At 44.8% G+C, this 19861-nt stretch overlaps 6 protein-coding genes and 1 long non-coding RNA gene across 7 annotated transcripts; 5 read left to right on the forward strand and 2 right to left on the reverse strand.

Moving 5' to 3' along the window:
* Nucleotides 1–3478: 3478 nt before the first annotated feature.
* LOC130372520 (histone H2A) lies at nt 3479–3964 on the forward strand. The gene has a single exon (XM_056578571.1). It carries the CDS (start codon nt 3529–3531, stop codon nt 3910–3912), a length of 384 nt encoding a protein of 127 aa, XP_056434546.1. The 5' UTR covers nt 3479–3528; the 3' UTR covers nt 3913–3964.
* A 1428-nt stretch (nt 3965–5392) lies between these two features.
* LOC130372516 (histone H2B 1/2-like) lies at nt 5393–6098 on the forward strand. The gene has a single exon (XM_056578566.1). It carries the CDS (start codon nt 5648–5650, stop codon nt 6074–6076), a length of 429 nt encoding a protein of 142 aa, XP_056434541.1. The 5' UTR covers nt 5393–5647; the 3' UTR covers nt 6077–6098.
* Nucleotides 6099–7155: 1057 nt separating this feature from the next.
* On the forward strand, nt 7156–11334 carry LOC130372522 (uncharacterized). Its single transcript, XR_008893352.1, has 3 exons — nt 7156–8556; nt 9709–9745; nt 9859–11334. It is a non-coding gene; the product is annotated as an uncharacterized LOC130372522 (long non-coding RNA).
* Nucleotides 11335–12186: 852 nt separating this feature from the next.
* On the forward strand, nt 12187–13969 carry LOC130372514 (histone H1-like). The gene has a single exon (XM_056578564.1). The coding sequence runs from the start codon at nt 12248–12250 to the stop codon at nt 12866–12868; it is 621 nt and encodes a 206-aa protein (XP_056434539.1). The 5' UTR covers nt 12187–12247; the 3' UTR covers nt 12869–13969.
* A 1108-nt stretch (nt 13970–15077) lies between these two features.
* LOC130372519 (histone H2A) lies at nt 15078–15650 on the forward strand. Its single transcript, XM_056578570.1, has one exon. It carries the CDS (start codon nt 15133–15135, stop codon nt 15514–15516), a length of 384 nt encoding a protein of 127 aa, XP_056434545.1. The 5' UTR covers nt 15078–15132; the 3' UTR covers nt 15517–15650.
* A 2296-nt stretch (nt 15651–17946) lies between these two features.
* LOC130372515 (histone H2B 1/2-like) lies at nt 17947–18419 on the reverse strand. Its single transcript, XM_056578565.1, has one exon. It carries the CDS (start codon nt 18378–18380, stop codon nt 18003–18005), a length of 378 nt encoding a protein of 125 aa, XP_056434540.1. The 5' UTR covers nt 18381–18419; the 3' UTR covers nt 17947–18002.
* A 576-nt stretch (nt 18420–18995) lies between these two features.
* LOC130372521 (histone H4) lies at nt 18996–19411 on the reverse strand. Its single transcript, XM_056578572.1, has one exon. It carries the CDS (start codon nt 19364–19366, stop codon nt 19055–19057), a length of 312 nt encoding a protein of 103 aa, XP_056434547.1. The 5' UTR covers nt 19367–19411; the 3' UTR covers nt 18996–19054.
* Between the last annotated feature and the right edge of the window lie 450 nt (nt 19412–19861).

Consider the following 19861-nt stretch of genomic DNA (forward strand, 5'->3'; position numbering starts at 1 on the left):
GTCCCTCCTCCGCCGCTGTTCCCCGGGCAGCGTCGTGACAGCCCTCTCTGTCATGAGGCTGCTGGGCATGATGTCAACCGCTCACACGGTGGTGCCGCTGGGGCTGCTTCACATGAGGCGGCTGCGGAGATGGTTTTCTCGCCTGCGCATCGACCCGGTGCGATGAGAATCATAGACAGCCGCTCCTCTTGGACTCGGTCCAAGACTTGGGGAATCAGAGGGACGGGTGGGAAAGCGTACAGGAGTGTGTTCGGCCACGGTCTGTGAGCGACGGGGTCACTTTGCGCCAACGGCGGCGCAAAGTGACCATTCCCCCTTCAGTGGGCCCCGATTTGACCCACTGGAGCGATCCCCGACCTCTCACGAGAGGGGTGAAGTTGGGCAGAGCAACGTCACACATCTCAGTGTTCACGGATGCTTCTCTGTCGGGCTGAGGAGGAACATGCGAGTTTCACGTAGTGACCAGGACCCTGTGACCATGCATGACGTCAGCTAAGAGAGTTAGCGACCTGTCTGCACTCTCTGTAGCCCCTTCTTGTCTTAGGATACAAGGAGACAGCAGTTCGGCCATATTACGCCCGAACCCGGCTTTTACACCAAAGAGTATTACTAGCTCGTTCAGATCGAGATAAATGACACTCAATGGTTTCTCTCTCCCTCCTCATCAATCTGAGGAGGAATCAACAGCCCCGTACGCGCGCTTGCCTGTTATGTGAAGCACATGGAGGCTCTGCGTAAATCTCAACAGTTATTTATGCATTACAGAGAACATTCCCAGGGCCTCCCCCTGACGTAACAACGGTTGTCACATTGGCTGTGTGCAGCTATCACACAGGCTTATGTGTCAGCGGGGGTAGAGCCGCCTGAGACTATCAGAGCTCACTTGACCGGAGGAATATCGTCCTCTGTCGCCCTGCAAAGAGGGATGCCTATGGAGGATATCTGCACAGCAGCCTCCTTGGCTTCCCCATGCTCTTTTATTAGGTTTTACCTAAGAGACATGTCGCGCCTCTCTATGACACACTCAGTACTAGGTCCTTTGTCGGAGGGGAGTGTTATTGTGGGGCTATTCCCCTCGCATATTATGGCAATGTGAGGTGGAGTCGAATATTCATGCTTGGGGGCTTTTGTGTCTTATCAGACACATTAGAGCTGCTCGTTGCTGACGTGCCGTTGGGACGCATGACTTATGTTATGCTACGTCTGACACACGATACTGGCGCGTATGTTGCTGTGTTTCTGGTACTGATCGGGACCAATGAGGCATAGACTACATCGTGCTTCGCCCTTTAACCCAATAGCGATAGCCTTAAAAGGCGAAGCCTTTTGTCGCCTATTCGACATAGAACGTTAGTTACGTGTCGTCTATTCGACATAGAACGTTAGTTACGTATTGTAACTCTAGATTCTATGAGTAAAGGCGCAGCCTTCTAAGTGGTCGGCCTCATTGTCCTTTAAATAGCTGAAGAAAAGCGGTTTATTGGGAGCAGAACGTCCGCCGGCGCACACGTATATCTGCGGAGGTGATTGAGGCCCACGCTGTTGGTGGTCGGGGATTACACATTTTTCAGTGCTACGGCTCACACCTAGGGAAAACCCAATAGCGATAGCCTTAAAAGGCTGCGCCTATACTCATAGAATCTAGAGTTACAATACGTAACTAACGTTTCTCACTAAATTGTGAGTATTTGCACCCTTTTAATGATTATGATGAAGCTGCCAAATAGAACGCACAATCACACATACATTATTTATGTTAATTTTATGTTTATCTCCCAAAAAAAAATTTGTGCCGCTGAAGGGGGTACTCAGCGGAAAGAGTATCTTAAAGGGGACATATTATGAAAACAACACTTTTCCTGGGATTTGGGGTGTTGTTGTGGGTAGATGGTGCTCCCACACACATACAAACTTTGAAACAAGTCCGTACATGATTTTTTGAGTGAAATACGCATTTCTTGAAGCAGCCCGCCTCCAGCTACTAAACAAGCTTGTCAGTTTCAGCGCCCCCTCCTACGTAAGAAGGGGGCACATTTGAATATTACCTCTCACTTCCTCACTCCACTCCAATCAGAGCATCGCTAAGATTTTGTGGACCAGCGGATGAGCAGCTCCGGCGGGGGGAAGTCGGGAGGAGGAGACATGGAGTAGAAAGGGATTGTACTGCCGGAGCTTAGCTGCCGGACTGCCGCCGAGCAACCCCAGCCGGAGCTACTAGTCCGCCGGAGCTGCTAGTCTGCTGGAGCTGCAACCTAGCTTCGATGCCAGTTCAGCTCCCGGAGTACACTGCCGGACTGCGGCCGGACGGCGGCCGGCAGCTCCGGCGCGGGGAGCTCGGAGGCAGTCCGGCAGCTCAGCTCCCGGAGTACAATCCTTTTCTTCTCCATGTCGCGGTTCATGGACTTCAAAGTTCCTTCCCCCCAATTCTTCTCAACCATGGCCAAGATATCCCCCACTACGAGTCTTTACTTGTGGAAGTTCCAGAGACGTCAGACAAAGTCTTTATTATATTAGATAGATGATATAAATACCCGTATATAATGTTATTATTATGTTATTGTAGCGGTATCGTAATTCACTATGCGTATGATGTATGGTGCGTGCCCCTTTTAAGGGAAGGGGGCGTGAGACCGACCTGGGTGGTGCGACGCATGACTTAAGGAACGCACCTCTGGCTGTGCGTGGTTTCTGTGTTTGGGGAACTAAATCCTTCTCGTGGTATTTTCACCGGCAATCAAGTCTCCGTCTTTATTTCATTACGATCTCCTACATTATATTATATTATAGAGATATAGAGCTCCAGGAGTCAGCAAACGGCAACAATCCCTTCTCCTCCATGCTGTGGTTCAGTCTGACACCTCATTGGTCAATGGGCAGCAGCTCATTTGCATTAAAGCTACAGACACCAGAAACAGCGCATTCTGAAGGGACTGAAACAGAGGGGAATAGCGGTAGACGATATTGTTTTTCCTAAAAGCTATTTCCAGCAAACAGATACAAAAACATGTTTTCTGGAACTCAAAAAACTATGTTTACTTGTTGGGAAAACACCATAATATGTCTCCTTTAACCTCATGAATATGAAAGACTGCTTGATCCATTAGCCACAACCAGAAAATAGAAATGAACGTCTTCATTTTTATTACGTTAACACATCAAAATACTACGTGTTAACACGCAAAAGCATAATTTCTACCCAAAATGTTCCTGCAATGCATTACCAATCATCATGGTTAAGTTTACATTAATAAATATAAAATAATAATTGTAAAACATCGAAGTTGGGTGTAGGTAGGATATGTATGCCAAACAAAATGTTCCAGAAATTGGATTTGCCCTTAAAGTTGATCCGTCCCAATGTTGACTTCATCGCTCCTCCTGGGCGTGGAGGTAATTTATGCATTTTACCGTGATTGGTCCATTCTTTCACGTTTGAGCTGGCCAATGAGCAGAGTCCTAGATATCCATAAATACTTTACAAGGGACGATTACCGGCCACTCTGAATTATTCAAGCAATTTGAAGTATCATGTCTGGAAGAGGTAAAACCGGTGGCAAAGCCAGGGCGAAGGCAAAGACCCGCTCATCCCGTGCCGGACTCCAGTTCCCCGTCGGCCGTGTGCACAGACTTCTCCGCAAAGGAAACTATGCTCATCGCGTCGGTGCCGGAGCTCCCGTCTACCTGGCGGCGGTGCTCGAGTATCTGACCGCTGAGATCCTGGAGTTGGCTGGAAACGCCGCCCGGGACAACAAGAAGACCCGTATCATCCCTCGCCACCTGCAGCTGGCCGTCCGCAACGACGAGGAGCTGAACAAACTTCTCGGTGGCGTGACCATCGCCCAGGGCGGTGTGCTGCCCAACATCCAGGCCGTTCTTCTGCCCAAGAAGACCGAGAAGCCCGCCAAGAAATAAACCCCTAACCTGCCTTCAGAACCCAAAGGCTCTTTTAAGAGCCACCCTACTATACGTTAAGAGACAATCCTCTCCATGATAGATTAATCTATCCAAATCTAGCTTTCACAACAACCCGAAAATAAATACATTCATTAACCATACGTATATAGGCATAGCATAGTTCCAAACATTGTCTTATGTCCGTTATATTTTGTATGATGTAAACGAGTGAGCCGAAGCTAAACTAGTTATAAATAGATGGTGATGGGAGGCGCTGAGCCTTCCAATAAATTAAATAAACCGAGTAGTCAATGTCACAAATACATCCCACTCGTAACCATTGGTATTATTTACAATTTAATCATAACCGACTCGTATTGCAGACATATAACTGCTCGGTACGTTATACCCTGTTATTGCTATTTTAGGTTTGTGTTGAACGTAAATACGTGACTCATGTAGGTCTGGTATCAAACACCTTCAATCCTTTAAATATATTTTACAATTACATAATCGAAGGCGTAGCCGTATAATGAAGTTAATCAAAGCATTTCCCTCTATCTACTCAGCCGCGTAATTTGCGCGCCCAGTTGCTCTCACTTAGGTCCGCAACTACCCTATTTAGTCACTGCGACTCAACGTAGTAATCATTCTCAGCAGCTTACCACTACTGAAAAATGTCAGGACGTGGCAAAGGAGGAAAGGGGCTCGGCAAGGGAGGCGCTAAGCGTCACCGCAAAGTTCTCCGTGATAACATCCAGGGCATCACCAAGCCCGCCATCCGCCGTCTTGCTCGTCGCGGCGGTGTGAAGCGTATCTCCGGTCTGATCTACGAGGAGACCCGCGGTGTCCTCAAGGTGTTCCTGGAGAACGTGATCCGTGACGCAGTCACCTACACCGAGCACGCCAAGAGGAAGACCGTCACCGCCATGGACGTGGTCTACGCCCTGAAGAGGCAGGGCCGCACTCTGTACGGCTTCGGCGGTTAAACTACCTGACACTTGATGACGACTAAACGAAACCAAAGGCTCTTTTCAGAGCCACTCACATCCATATGAGATGCTTCTTCCTAATCTTTAAATGATGGCGAAATTGTATAATGCTACATATTAGGTCATTAATATATAACTACGATTTCTGACAAATGTACACATTGTTACTTGGTAGTAACATTGCAGTACTTGGTGTGTAGAGAACCAACTAGATACCTCCCCTTAATCAACATGCGTACATTTTTATGACACAACTGGGATAGTATCCAGTCTGGGATAGTATGTCTGATTAATACGTTTTTATATTTCAGTTGATCTCTGCATCTTTATGAAGGAAAGTTTGGCGGCGATTATCACATAGGATTAACCCGGCTAATCGTAGAATGCACGTTGGTCTAGGTAAGCTGCTGTCATTTTGTTCAGTATGCGTGATCAATGGGCCTAGTTCAAATCACTCTGAACGCAATTGGCTGCTTGCCGTCGCTTCCCTGTCGCCATTGTGTTAAACCAGCCAATAGCGCATGGGGGGAAAGCCAGCTTGGTGATGGGCTCCCGCAAAAACGCATCGCAACTAGAAAGAAATGTATTACTCTTCTGCAGGGCGAACTGAAATCGCCTTCAGAATGGGAGGGGCTACACAGTGTAATATAGAATCACATTCGTTGTAAATCGCACTTTAAATGTCATTCTATAACGGACCGTAGCGCATCCAATCACACCAAGGGATCTCCACATCCTATTTGCATATATTCTGTATTAATATGCCTACTGGCGCCCAGGTCTTACACAGCAATTTCAGTCACACGATAACAATGCCTGAGCCTGCACCCAAACCCGCGCCCAAGAAGGGCTCAAAGAAAGCCGTCTCCAAAACCGCCGTTAAGGGAGGGAAGAAGCGCCGTAAGACCAGGAAGGAGAGCTATGCCATCTACGTGTACAAGGTGCTGAAGCAGGTCCACCCCGACACTGGCATCTCCTCCAAGGCGATGGGAATCATGAACTCCTTCGTCAACGACATCTTTGAGCGTATCGCCGGTGAGGCCTCTCGTCTGGCCCACTACAACAAGCGCTCCACCATCACTTCCAGGGAGATCCAGACCGCCGTCCGCCTGCTTCTCCCCGGTGAGCTGGCCAAGCACGCCGTGTCTGAGGGCACCAAGGCTGTGACCAAGTACACCAGCTCCAAGTAGATAGTTTACAAACCAAACCCAAAGGTCCTTTTAAGGACCACCCAAATGCTTCTGAAAGAGCTTCTCCTTATTTGTACACGGGATCCACTGTAAATACAGCATTGAGCATTGAATTGAGTGTGTAAAAGTGTGTGTGTGTGTGTGTGTGTGTGTGTGTGTGTGTGTGTGTGGGGGGTGGGGGGGGGGGGGGGGGTAGCGGGGTAGCGACTGCATTTGATAACTCATGATAACTCAGAGAAAAGAACGAGCTGCGTAGAGCAATATGGCAGACACTTACAATAGCGGCCAACTTATGCTTTTTATTTCATGACATTAAGGCATGTTTTCTGGTAGACTAATTCAATAGTCTATATCAGGGGTCAGCAACCTTTTCAACATGCAGTGCCAGTTTGACATTTTCTCGTTAATGAGTGTGACTTAAGCAACAATATATTAAAAATTAAGCTGAATTATGACACAGCGACCATAAACATTTCCAGAAGACCTGGATTTGTACTATTTCCATATAGTCCACAATCATGCATCACATTTAAATGTTTTGCATTTGGTTATATTTGCAACATGGGCAGACAAATTATAATTACATATGTCCCATCTTAAAACACCATTTTCAGAAACTCAGAAACATTTTACATTTACACTGTAAAAAATGTAAAAAAACTAGAATATATGAGAATGTTGGAACCATCCACATCAATATCATTAAGACACACAGCTTTGCAAAACCATGTGAAGGCGATGCATACAGGCCACTTGCAACAATATTTTCTTCTCTATTATCACAACATAGGTTTAAAAACTAGTAATTGATCCCATTTCAGAACAATGCTTTCTGTAATTAATTTAAGCATATTTGCGCTGGGAAAAATGCCCAAAACAAGTGTTCCAATGATTATGCCTGTGCCAGTGCAGGCACGAGTGCCTAGGGTTGCTGACCCCTGGTCTATATATACATGCTTACATAGCCAGTTTAGGCCTAGAACAGTTCTGCATTGGTTTGGTGTGTTTTAGTGCCATTCCATTGAAGCTTTTCAGCAAGAATTTGAACAAAAAGCTATTTTCCATAGGAAAGGAATAGGATTCTTAAAAAAGGAAATAAAATTGTAGGTGCAACAAATATAATTTGGTGTGTCTAATAAGCACCTCCTAGAACAGTTGTAATGGTTTGGGGGGCTTTGGTGCCATACCATGCAGGAAGCTATGGAGTAAAAAGCTATTTTCCATAGGAAATGAAAGGGATTCTTTGAAATATTCAATTCAATTGTAGGTGCAACAAATAATTGTATCCTTGGGTGTGTCTAATGAGTACCACCTAGTACACAATTGACAAACCATAAATGATATTTAGCAATAAGCAATTTTTAATAGGAAATGTATGGGGTCTATGTGAAAAGTAGGCAGTCAGGAGCAAGTGGGTGTCCCTTAATTGTCCGCCAAGATGCCAAGACTGAAAGAAAGGCAGGTACCACAGATGAACCCAGAAATTAACATCCAACAACAAACTAACTTCGACAGCGGTGAAAGATTACTGTTTATAAACCGGTTGTATAGCCCTTTGAACCTGTATTTGTTTGTCCAGTCTCTAACAGACATGTTTGCAAAATCGAAAATTAATAGGCCACAAGTAAACCTGAGAGGTACGATGTCTGCCATGTGTGTCAGTGGTATTTCATACCATAGTAGCAAGCTAATGGCTGTATAATCTTAGGTAAAAGGTATCAAAGAACCTATCCAGGTTTGCAGAATTAAAACTTAGTTTACTGATTGATTGTGCTTCATGAAGTACACTGAATAATATTACCCTGTGCATTCACAGGATGACACAGAGCAAGAAATCGTCAGAAAGAAATAGTGCTTTAGAATCTTTAATTACGAGTTACAAAATAACATGCAGGATTACATTACATTACATTAAGGGATGTCCGGAACCATCCCGGACAACATGAGAAAATATACAGGTTGCAGATCTCAAAGTATTCATCTGTAACAGATGAACACTGGAAATGTTGCAGTTAAAGCAGCGCACCTTAATGTTGTTGAGGCCATGGCTTATGGTCATCTGTGATGCGAGGGCATCACTCTACAGTGTCACCGCCTTCGACAGTCATTGCTTAGGGTGGATTCAGAAGGGATCAATCAACGACGCCTTTACACTGTGCCGTGCCCAAACTTCAATTGGCATGTGGAGGGTTATAATCAACTTACCAGGGGTTACCAGAATGGTGATGAACTTGTTGTTGCTCAAACAGAGCCAACACGGTGTCCACGGAATACTTGCATGCACTAGAGGAGTTTTGCAGACCACTGCACATGACTAGGCTACTGCACTCAGGGGAGAGAATAGTCTGGGAGGACATGAGGAGTGTCAGAGGAGACTACTCTGATCAGGGGAGGCTTTGTTCACAACCAACAGATTGAACGTTTTAAGAGCGATTGCAGCCATTTTTATGCCCCAGTTTTTTATGATTTGGGATGAAAATGTAAGTTGACGGTTGAAGATATGATCTAAACAACAAAACCCGACGTCTTCCTTCTATATTACATTCACCTCCTTAGAGACATTAGAAGAACTATTCAGAACTGCACATAACCAGCTAAAATCTACAGTACATCCTACTCCCAGCTCTATGGGGCTGATCATTCTGCACACCGAGACAATTTTGGTTTTGCAGCAGTCAGTCACATATCACAATTTCAGTCCGATCAATGAGCTTGAAATGCTGGCATTTGGGTCGTAGCCTACTTTAACATCGCCGCCATATTGGAGTGTTTATGACAAACACAAGTGAACAGGGGTGCTGCGGTTTTTCTGGATACAATACGTGATAACATTTAGGCCGACATTATAACGCGTTTATGACACAAATGGGTCTAGTCTACTCCATGTATTGTAGATCATTAACCCTTAAATATAAACATGATTCTTTCAAATCGCTTGAGAAATGGCTTAATCGCACCAAAATGGCGGAGACAGCTGCGGTCATACACCGACGGCGCGTCCGTGTATGCGATTCCCGTCGCCTATGACGTGAATATTGTGGCGAGTCGCACGGGAAGGACGAGGCGGGAGCCCAGGTGAAGCAGATTACAGGATCCCTTTATTGAACCCACACACGATACACAAACTTCTCGGATGAGAAGTTTCCAACGTTCTCCAAACAGATCCGGCATAGTGTCAGTGCCGCAGAGGACCCAGGAGGGGGCGCCAAAGGTCCAACCAGCGGTAGTCCGAACCCCTCCCGGATCCATTGTGGCCCACTGAACACGGTCGCTACAATATATAATATTGTAATCTTTTGGACTAATTTACCCCTTACACCAGTTGTAAATACATTCCCAATTTTAGAACATTTTACCAATATCTGTGATGTAGTCGCCATGGCAGCATTGATACCTAAACAGAATGAAAGAGTAAATGGATGTTGGTTAAATAATTAAAGGGTATTTTTTTCATACAGATAGCATACATTTATCTGTAGTGAGCCATGTTAAAGTGAATTCAATCAAAATCATTCTAATGCCTGCTCACTGTGTAAGCCATGGGCTCTCCGCTGCATGTAAGAGTGGGCCCCAATGTGTGTGCGGTGATGGCTGGTCTAACCTGTGCACACCGATTTCTCAATGTGCAACAGGTGTGTGCAGCCCCAGAGTCCAGTCAGACTCCTCCAGGTGAGGCTGCTTACACCAGCCATCCTCCAACACACACTCGCACACAATTATTGTTCTTGGTATAATAATTCAATATGGGTTACATTAGCCTATATCATGTTTTTCTAAGGCAGCCCTGCTCATACTAGTTGTCCTGAGAACTACCCACACCCGGGGCGAGAGGACTGCCATGGAGCTTTCAATACCAATGATGTTAAGGAACGTACCGATGCCACAGCAGTGTGAGATGAATTGGCTGTCCCAGTAGATCTGACCTGCAGAGCTGCTGTTATCCCAGCTGCAACCGCACGTCCCATTATGCGGTCCTAACCGCTATTTCTCCCGATTAAAATTAGCTAGATGTCAAATAGACTGCTGTCCACCCAATGCACGTGATGCCACCTCCGAACTAGGACTGGTTAGTCAGAATCAAATCAGTATATAATTAGCATCTGTACGCAATTAAGATTTAGATTTAGATATAAAATGTTGATTTAGATTGAGGATGTCAATTTAGATGTAAGATTTGGATGTCTAATGCAGATTTAGATTTAGGATTTAGTTTGGAATTTAAGATTTAGATAACAAATATAGATAATTATATAAGGCGTATGTTGAAAAGCTGACAGAGAGCTAAAGTGTTGCACGTTTCTCAGCAGGAAAAGATTGTAAACGGCCCCCATAGGTAAAAGTGTTTCAGGCATCACGACTTTGGGGGTAACCGAGGATAAGATGTCCCGACCTCCTGCCTAGAACACCCCGCCCTGCGGCTATTTATTTTCAATAAGTGTTTGAATACGAGTTCAAACAATCACACACAAACTGAACATTGACAGAAATCGTACATTTTAGGAACTCTTCTATTGTCAACAATATGTATTATTAATTGTCTGGGGTTATAATGTAGTAATTGCAACTGGACGTAGTTTCATGCCACTTTTCATGTCATTTTTAACCATCTTCTAATGTTATATATCTTGCAAGGCTTTGATTGTCATATTCATGCTACCCTGACACGCCACATGGTCTATTTGTTGCATTATATTGTCCTGTTCTCGAAATGTAGACATTGTGGTCGCTTATTTTATAGGGTTGTGTGTTGTATGAGTCTAACTTGAATAGGTCAGGGATATGTAGTTGGATTTCACTCTACAGTATTGTGAGTTTGGATATAATTTTCTTTACTCAAAAACAGTTTTGTACAGTTGTCTGAACTTGTGGATTCGTATTTCTACTCTTGATGTATAAAGCCAACATTAAATGCTGCCATCCAGAGTATGTATAATTGAATGTATTCCAAGTGTTAACTCGAACATTCAAATTTTGTGTCCTAGAAGAACTCTCTGTAGATATATTTTTTATGCAATTAAGTTTCCAACCTTTTTAATGTAGGCTACTGTTTGTGATACACAATCATTAAAAGTCCCCAAATGGGACGAATAAAGTACATCTCATCTATTGCACCATCTGAAATCATACTGATATAACAAGCATAATTACAAAAAAGAATACTTTATTGTTATACAATTTAATCAAAATGGTCTGGTTAACCTATTCAGTAATTTATATACTGCTGTCGAGAGGTCCCTGAGCAAGGCAACACACCCAGAATGGGGATATGAATGGCTGTAAGGCGTTGTGGATAATAGAGTCTGCTAAATGCTAATGTTTTTTTATAGTTTCTATGGAAAAATATATTGCACAACAAAAAGTCGTTCAATTAGATGGGATTCAATCGTATTATCATTGCAAAGTACAAGTAGGCCTGCCTAACAATAAAATGCAGTTGTCCCTCAACCCATAAATAGCCTATCTCTCTCAAACGATGCAGGATATGACAGACGCCAAGTTAGACTGGGGACAGAAAGCACCACGGAATGAACTACCTGTACAGTCGATACAAATAATAAATCATTTTGTAACATTTCTAACAAATTTATTAAATGAAATATATGCTGTCTATTTTAGAACAAGGCAGACGTTCACGTGTCTGATTGTCCTGCTGCGGCATCGCAAGCCTCTACTGACGCGTGTGTTTACCAGCCACACTATTCGTAAATTTAAACCAAAGCAACAGACACTAATGACATGTTGATCACTGCCAAACGTTTGTCAGATGTCACAAGTATATGAAAAAGCACTGTCCTCATTATTAAAGTGCTACGGCATTAATAAAAAAGACATCTCAAAGAAGTCTTTGTTGTATCATAACCATGACACATCGCAATATACGCGTTTTTAGAAGTATTCCCGATATCCATGGAGCCTACAACTCGGCACGTTTGAAATGTAACATGTCTTCTTGTAATTTGTTGAATATACGTGTCAAATATTGAAATAGTATGACAATTGTATCCACATACAACGAAGGAGGAAACACAAATGAGACCATATTTCCTCCTGACCGAGAAACCCTTCGCTGGTTGAGTCTCTACGGTTCTCATATTGTGTATAAGGACAGCCCACCGGCGCCGGTCAGACACAACTCTAATTCAGACCTTTGTACCAGAACTACTCGCGAAGATGGTTGAAGTCGCACCTACCGCAGCTGCTGCCGCCGCACCGGCCAAAGCAACGAAGAAGAAGACGGCAGCCAAGCCGAAGAAGGTTGGACCCAGTGTCGGCGAGCTGATCGTCGAGGCCGTGTCTGCTTCCAAAGAGCGCAGCGGAGTTTCCCTGCCCGCACTGAAGAAGTCCTTAGCCGCTGCCGGCTATGACGTGGAGAAGAACAACTCCCGTGTCAAGGTCGCCGTGAAAAGCTTAGTGGCAAAGGGTACCCTGATCCAGACCAAGGGCACCGGAGCGTCCGGTTCCTTCAAAGTCAGCAAGGAGGCGAAGAAGCCAGCCCCTAAGAAGGCTGCTGCACCTAAAGTGAAGAAGCCCGCAGTCAAGAAACCTGCTGCCGTTAAGAAGGCTACCCCAAAGAAAGCCAAGAAGCCCGCTGCTAAGAAGCCTGTGTCAGCTAAGAAGGCGACCCCGAAAAAGGTAAAGAAGCCAGTTGCTGCCAAGAAGTCACCGGCCAAGAGCCCGAAGAAGGTCGCCAAGAGCCCTAAGAGGGCAGCAAAGCCCGTGGCTAAGAAGTCTCCTGCAAAGAAGGCAGCCAAGCCCAAGATCGCCAAGAAGGCAGCATCCAAGAAGAAGTAGATCACCCAAGTGTTCCATCAAAAAGGCTCTTTTAAGAGCCAACCACTCAACTTTAAGAGCAAATGTTCTGTCCACTCTTGTAGCATCTTCTACTCCTGTCCTACTTTCTCTCTTACAGGGGGATAGCCACGCAGTACGTTTTTTTGCGTGATCAACAATGCAATGGTGAAAGTTATTGAAATATTGCCAGAATCTGCGATACGTAACAATCCTTGACATTACAAAAGGACGGCTACGGTCATAATGCCTTTTTTCTACACGTCCGTTGACATTCACTCTGATCCTGCTTATTTTGTCATTACTAATACATAAGTGTGTGGTATGAAGAATGAATGAATTATATTATGTTTATAATATAATAAGATTGAAGTTGGTATTTGGATTATAGAAGTGTAACGGCATTGCTCTCATACTATATCTCAAATCAGGAATCTAGGTTGTTCATATCATATGGCCATTGTCCTACGGCTACTCAAAAGTTTAAACCCAGGATGGCCATTAGTCCTGAACACCATTCCTACCCCAGGCGGCCAACATTCATTCTGTTCCTGGAGTTATTGTCTCGAACCCGGGATATGGGCACGGCAGCTGAGACCAAGGGTATTGTATTGGTCCTCGATGGGTGGCAGAAAAATGTGATACACTTAAAGTTTGCACTTTAATAGTGAGAGAATGCATGGGCGTCCTCTCTGATGGGTGCCACTCGCTCCAACATCCAATTAAACTAATCATATAATAATATTTAACAAACGATTTGATCAAATGTTATCAAATAGGACCAGCACAGAGTTTCACCTCATTTTTCCACCCTCATAAATCTACTACTTACTTACTTTTCCATTATCTATTAACTAAATGATATCTAGCAAATATTCTTTTATAATAAATGTAGGCCTACAGATATGTTTCAAATTGGTTAGGTACAGAATAAAAAAAAATCCGCGCTCAAATGTGTTTTCAAATGCCCCAAAGAGAACTGAAGAGAAAGTCAATGCGCGCTCTGCCAGAAAACCGTTATTTTGTTAAAAAATTGAATTGAATCTGTCATATTGAAGGCGGGACATCAGCTCTTGTCAAATGACCTATCAGCTTGGGGCGGGCTTTCCGGGGCGGGCTTTCCGGAGCAGCCTATATAAACTTCGATCAACTGCTACATGCTTCACACAATTTCTGAAACGACGAAATGGCAAGAACCAAGCAGACCGCTCGTAAGTCTACCGGTGGCAAGGCGCCCAGGAAGCAGCTCGCCACCAAGGCTGCCCGCAAGAGCGCCCCGGCAACCGGTGGCGTGAAGAAGCCCCATCGTTACAGGCCCGGGACCGTGGCTCTGAGGGAGATCCGTCGGTATCAGAAATCCACCGAGCTGCTGATCCGCAAGCTGCCCTTCCAGCGCCTGGTGAGGGAGATCGCTCAAGACTTCAAGACCGACCTCCGCTTCCAGAGCTCCGCCGTCATGGCTCTCCAGGAGGCCAGCGAGGCTTACCTCGTCGGCCTGTTCGAGGACACCAACCTGTGCGCCATCCACGCCAAGAGGGTCACCATCATGCCCAAAGACATCCAGCTGGCCCGCCGCATCCGCGGAGAACGCGCCTAAACCTACTCCGTCTGCCACCCCAACAAAGGCTCTTTTCAGAGCCACCGAAATATCTAAAGAACGTTTCTCGAACCTCTATTCTGATCGCACAAACTTTATAATTAACTTCTATCACGATTGGTTCACCTAGAAACGTACACTTAAAATGATTACATCTGCGGTATCTAGGTGTTAAGATGTTCAACCTCTAAAATAGCCTATATTGGAAGATTATTTTAAATGTACATAACCTGAGGGGTGTTACTTCCATGTTATCCATGATTACCGAGGCATGCAGAAGGACACAGGCAAATTAATCTATTCAATTTAGTTGGCATTAGCCAACACGGTAGTATGACACTGCATCAATGATCTAAATGTAAACCTAACCTTCAGTTCCACATTTTCTGATTTCCAAAGGTTTCCGTTCGGATTCAGTACGTCATCAATAATGAACCATAATAGTTAGCCTATATATTTTATATCTGTTTCATCTCTTCCATTTCAATGGGGGGCTATAAGCTTTCGACGAGACTACTAGCGCTACCTCTTGGGCGGGAATGTATTCTTCTGTGATTGGTCAATCCTTTTCAAGTCTGAGTCGGCCAATGAGCACGGACCTCACTGATTATATAGGCCGGCGTGCTCGTAGAAGCATTATACTTTGAATTTCACCAGAATTTAAATCAATATGTCTGGAAGAGGCAAAACCGGCGGAAAAGCAAGGGCCAAGGCTAAGACCCGCTCATCCCGTGCCGGACTCCAGTTCCCCGTCGGTCGTGTGCACAGGCTTCTCCGCAAAGGCAACTATGCTCATCGCGTCGGTGCCGGAGCTCCCGTCTACCTGGCGGCGGTGCTCGAGTACCTGACCGCTGAGATCCTGGAGTTGGCTGGAAACGCCGCCCGCGACAACAAGAAGACCCGCATCATCCCTCGCCACCTGCAGCTGGCCGTCCGCAACGACGAGGAGCTCAACAAACTCCTCGGTGGCGTGACCATCGCCCAGGGCGGTGTGCTGCCCAACATCCAGGCCGTTCTTCTGCCCAAGAAGACCGAGAAACCCGCCAAGAAGTAAACCACCAACCTGCCTTCAGAACCCAAAGGCTCTTTTAAGAGCCACTCAAATGTTCCCGAAAGTGCTACTTTCCTGTTTCTGATTAATATCTTTATGAGCGAGAAGGCAGTCCACACTGTTAAAATAAAGTTTATAAGGGCGACTATTTTAACTTAACCGTCTTTATCAGGATGAGCCAAGATACATTTAGATCGGACGTAAAACAATAATTTACCGTAAGCCATGGAGGGTACATTTTGGTTGGCTGGTTTGAGACATCTGGATACTTGTTTTCACCATTTTAGGATAACGGTACTTTGGATGAATAACGTCCTAGATAGAATTAGGTTAAATAGGCCTTTCAGTCCGACAGACGATTATGAAGTCGCACCGTACCGCTGTCCACATCACGCTAAGCTTAAAATTATTGCTCAGGGGATATGCGGATACATGCATGGTCAAAAATTAAATAAACCAAAGAATTTTAGCATTACGATCGACCAACCACTAATAAATAAATCAGACCCCAAGGGTATTTTAAGAGCCAGACAATTGTTCCCTAAAGCACGACCACCTTGTTTATCAACATGGGCGTTTCTATATTCTTTGATTTACGTCAAGGTGTAGGCCTATATGACTACTGGGCTCGAGTTTTGATAAATTTATCTAATCAGGGTATTTGTCAGCGGGATTAATTAATATCGGTGAAATGTATATTTATGACTCGTATCAATTCAGAACTAGGGTCAACCATGACCATACCAGTAGGTATACTGATACAGATAAGATGGAGCATGCTTAAATCAGCATAATTAATAGCCTATTCTTGTAAAGCCATATCACGTTTTGGAAAATAAGTAAAGACATATGTATCACGTGATGGAAAATATATTTGTGTTTATGTATGGTATTTAAAATATCAAACGTATGTGGAAATAATTGACCGGATACATCTTTAGATAGAATTCCTTGATTTGGTATTTAATGAATGCCGAAATATAAAAGCCTGCATGGTTTATTACAAGTAGGATAGGCCTAGTATTATTATGGTTGATTGTGTTGTATGAGTGGAGACGATGGGCGGGGTCTGTATTGGAGCTCCCGCCCTTCGTCTCACGGTCCTCAGCAAGCCTTTATAAAGCCGGCGCGTATTCATACGCTTCCTCAAGGCACTGAAACATGTCTGGACACGGCATGACGGCGGTACACGCCGTCCAGGACCAACCCTCGGGCTGGTCCGGGCCGAGGCATACGGGGTGGGATGCCACAGTTTATATTATATGTTAAATATATATAATTTAATATAAGGGTTATTAAATGGTTCCTAGAGTACTGAGTTGACAATTTGTTAATGCAGTGTTATTTTGAATACACTTTGGCCTGCATGTTGACCTGGTAACGATAGTAAAAAGACAGATTTGCTCTTTTTGGAGGTAGGTAAACCCTATTCCAGAGATATGAGAGGTGGGGAAACTGCCTTTGGCCTCCACCACAGCCCTGTTGCTGACAACCAGGCTCAATCTTAAAGCTAACAGAGACCATTGCCATAGAAGACTCTACTGACAGTTGCGGTACCAACCTTGCATGTCTGGAAAATCTCCATTGAATTTGCAGGAAGAAATATGGGAAGACCTTCCAGAGCCGCTTGTCTTCGATGAAGTGTTATATCAGATGTCTAAAATACAAAAAGGAAAGAAATCCAACAGAAATGAAGTGATCAAAAGATACTTTCAGCATGTTTTAGGTTAGTCTGCAGTGCAGTCAGATATTTCTAAATAGCCTCAGCTAAGTAAATATTCACTGCAACAACAAATCTACCTGTTTATCAAGCATTCCCAAGAGGTCTTACAGCTCTGGACCAAAGGCGCCCTTCATAGCACAGTACAATTTCAATAGTTGGGAATACCTCTCGAGAGCAGCTCAGAAGGTCCCCAGCAGGTCCTTCGTTGTGACACATAGGAACTCATGAAAAATCGGAACACAAATAAAACAAATATGGTATATTATTCCCAATCATGAGAGGTAGCAAAAGTAAAAGTGCCCAACTTTCGTGTCCATTACCATTGCGTCTTCCAGTTCCAAAGCTAGCCTTTTTAATTTGCTGCGGCTTGTTGACCTTATCAGAAAATTTGTACGGGAAACAGCTTTATACGACTATTCAGTCCATCAAATGTAAGGAATCTTTTTCTAATCAATTCTTTCAAACAAACATAACGCCACAGGGATAACCCCTTCAAAAAAGTCATGCAAAATATCTGGGGGGAACCCAGTGACTGGATGGAAGTATGACATGTTACTCAATACACAGGTGATTTAACCCACCGCAGCTGGTTTTGAGTTATAAAATGCAGTCGATACCCTACCTCCTCAATTTTACACACAATTAAATGCTCGATGTTGTAGGCCTATTTACAGTGGATCCCGTGTATAAATAAGGAGAAGCTCTTTCAGAAGCATTTGGTTGGTCCTTAAAAGGACCTTTGGGTTTGGTTTGTAAACAATCGTGTCTACTTGGAGCTGGTGTACTTGGTCACAGCCTTGGTGCCCTCAGACACGGCGTGCTTGGCCAGCTCACCGGGGAGAAGCAGGCGGACGGCGGTCTGGATCTCCCTGGAAGTGATGGTGGAGCGCTTGTTGTAGTGGGCCAGACGAGAGGCCTCACCGGCGATACGCTCAAAGATGTCGTTGACGAAGGAGTTCATGATTCCCATCGCCTTGGCGGAGATGCCAGTGTCGGGGTGGACCTGCTTCAGCACCTTGTACACGTAGATGGCATAGCTCTCCTTCCTGGTCTTACGGCGCTTCTTCCCTCCCTTAACGGCGGTTTTAGAGACGGCTTTCTTTGAGCCCTTCTTGGGCGCGGGTTTGGGTGCAGGCTCAGGCATTGTTATCGTGTGACTGAAATTGCTGTGTAGGACCTGGGCGCCAGTAGGCATATTAATACAGAATATATGCAAATAGGATGTGGAGATCCCTTGGTGTGATTGGATGCGCTACGGTCCGCCCTAGCGCATCGGTACGTTTTTGCGGGAGCCCACCACCAAGCTGGCTCCCCCCCTGCGCTATTGGCTGGTTAACACAATGGCAACGGCAAGCAACCAATTGTGTAGGTCATTTGAACTAGGCCCATTGATGACGAATCTTGTACTGAGCCAAACGACAGCGGCTTCCCTAGACCACGTGCAATCTACGATTGGGCTTGGTAGCCAGGTCAATTTTTCGCCTAACTTCTGTTCATTAATATGCAGACACCAACTGAAACATAAATATTTGTTTATTAAACCCCCTTGTCGGACTACTATCAGTTATTTCGTAAAAAAAAGTAATGTAGAAAAAGGGGAGGTATCTAGATGGTTCTCAAATACTGCCAAGTTACTAAGTAACATTATGTACACTTGAACTAGATTAATGACACGTGTTGCATTTAGAATTCGAGGTCCGTGTTCACTTTAGTCTTAAACAATTTTGCCATAACTTAGAGTAGGAAGAAGCTTCTCATAAGGATGTGAGTGGCTCTGAAAAGAGCCTTTGGTTTCGTCGTTAGCACGTGTCAGGTAGTTTAACCGCCGAAGCCGTACAGAGTGCGGCCCTGCCTCTTCAGGGCGTAGACAACATCCATGGCGGTGACGGTCTTTCTCTTGGCGTGCTCTGTATAGGTGACTGCGTCACGGATCACGTTCTCCAGGAACACCTTGAGGACACCGCGGGTCTCCTCGTAAATCAGACCGGAGATACGCTTCACACCGCCGCGACGAGCAAGACGGCGGATGGCGGGCTTGGTGATGCCCTGGATGTTATCACGGAGGACTTTGCGGTGACGCTTAGCGCCTCCCTTGCCGAGCCCCTTTCCTCCTTTGCCACGTCCTGACATTTTTCAGTAGTTGTTAGCTGCTGAGAATGATTACTACGTTGAGTCGCAGTGACTAAATAGGGTAGTTGCGGACCTAAGTGAGAGCAACTGGGCGGGTTTTTTTGGCGCACATATTACGCGGCTGAGTAGATAAAGGGAAATGCTTTGATTAACTTCATTATACACTTACGCCTTCGATTATGTAATTGTAAAATGTTTATCTTAAAGGATTGAAGGTGTTAGATACCAGACCTACACGAATCCCGTATTTACGTTCAACACAAACCTAAAATAGCAATAACAGGGTATCGTATTGAGCAGTTGTACATCTGCAATACGAGTCGGTTATGATTAAATTGTGAATACCTCCAATGAGACGATTGGGATGTTTTTGTGACATTGAGTACTCTGTTTAGCATTAATTATTGAAAGGCTCAGCACCTTCCACCACCCTTATTTGTCGTAACTAGTTTAGCTTCGGCTCACTCGTTTACATCATACAATATGTAAAGGACA

Source organism: Gadus chalcogrammus, chromosome 19, assembly GCF_026213295.1.
Source record: "Gadus chalcogrammus isolate NIFS_2021 chromosome 19, NIFS_Gcha_1.0, whole genome shotgun sequence".
Lineage (NCBI taxonomy): Eukaryota > Metazoa > Chordata > Actinopteri > Gadiformes > Gadidae > Gadus > Gadus chalcogrammus.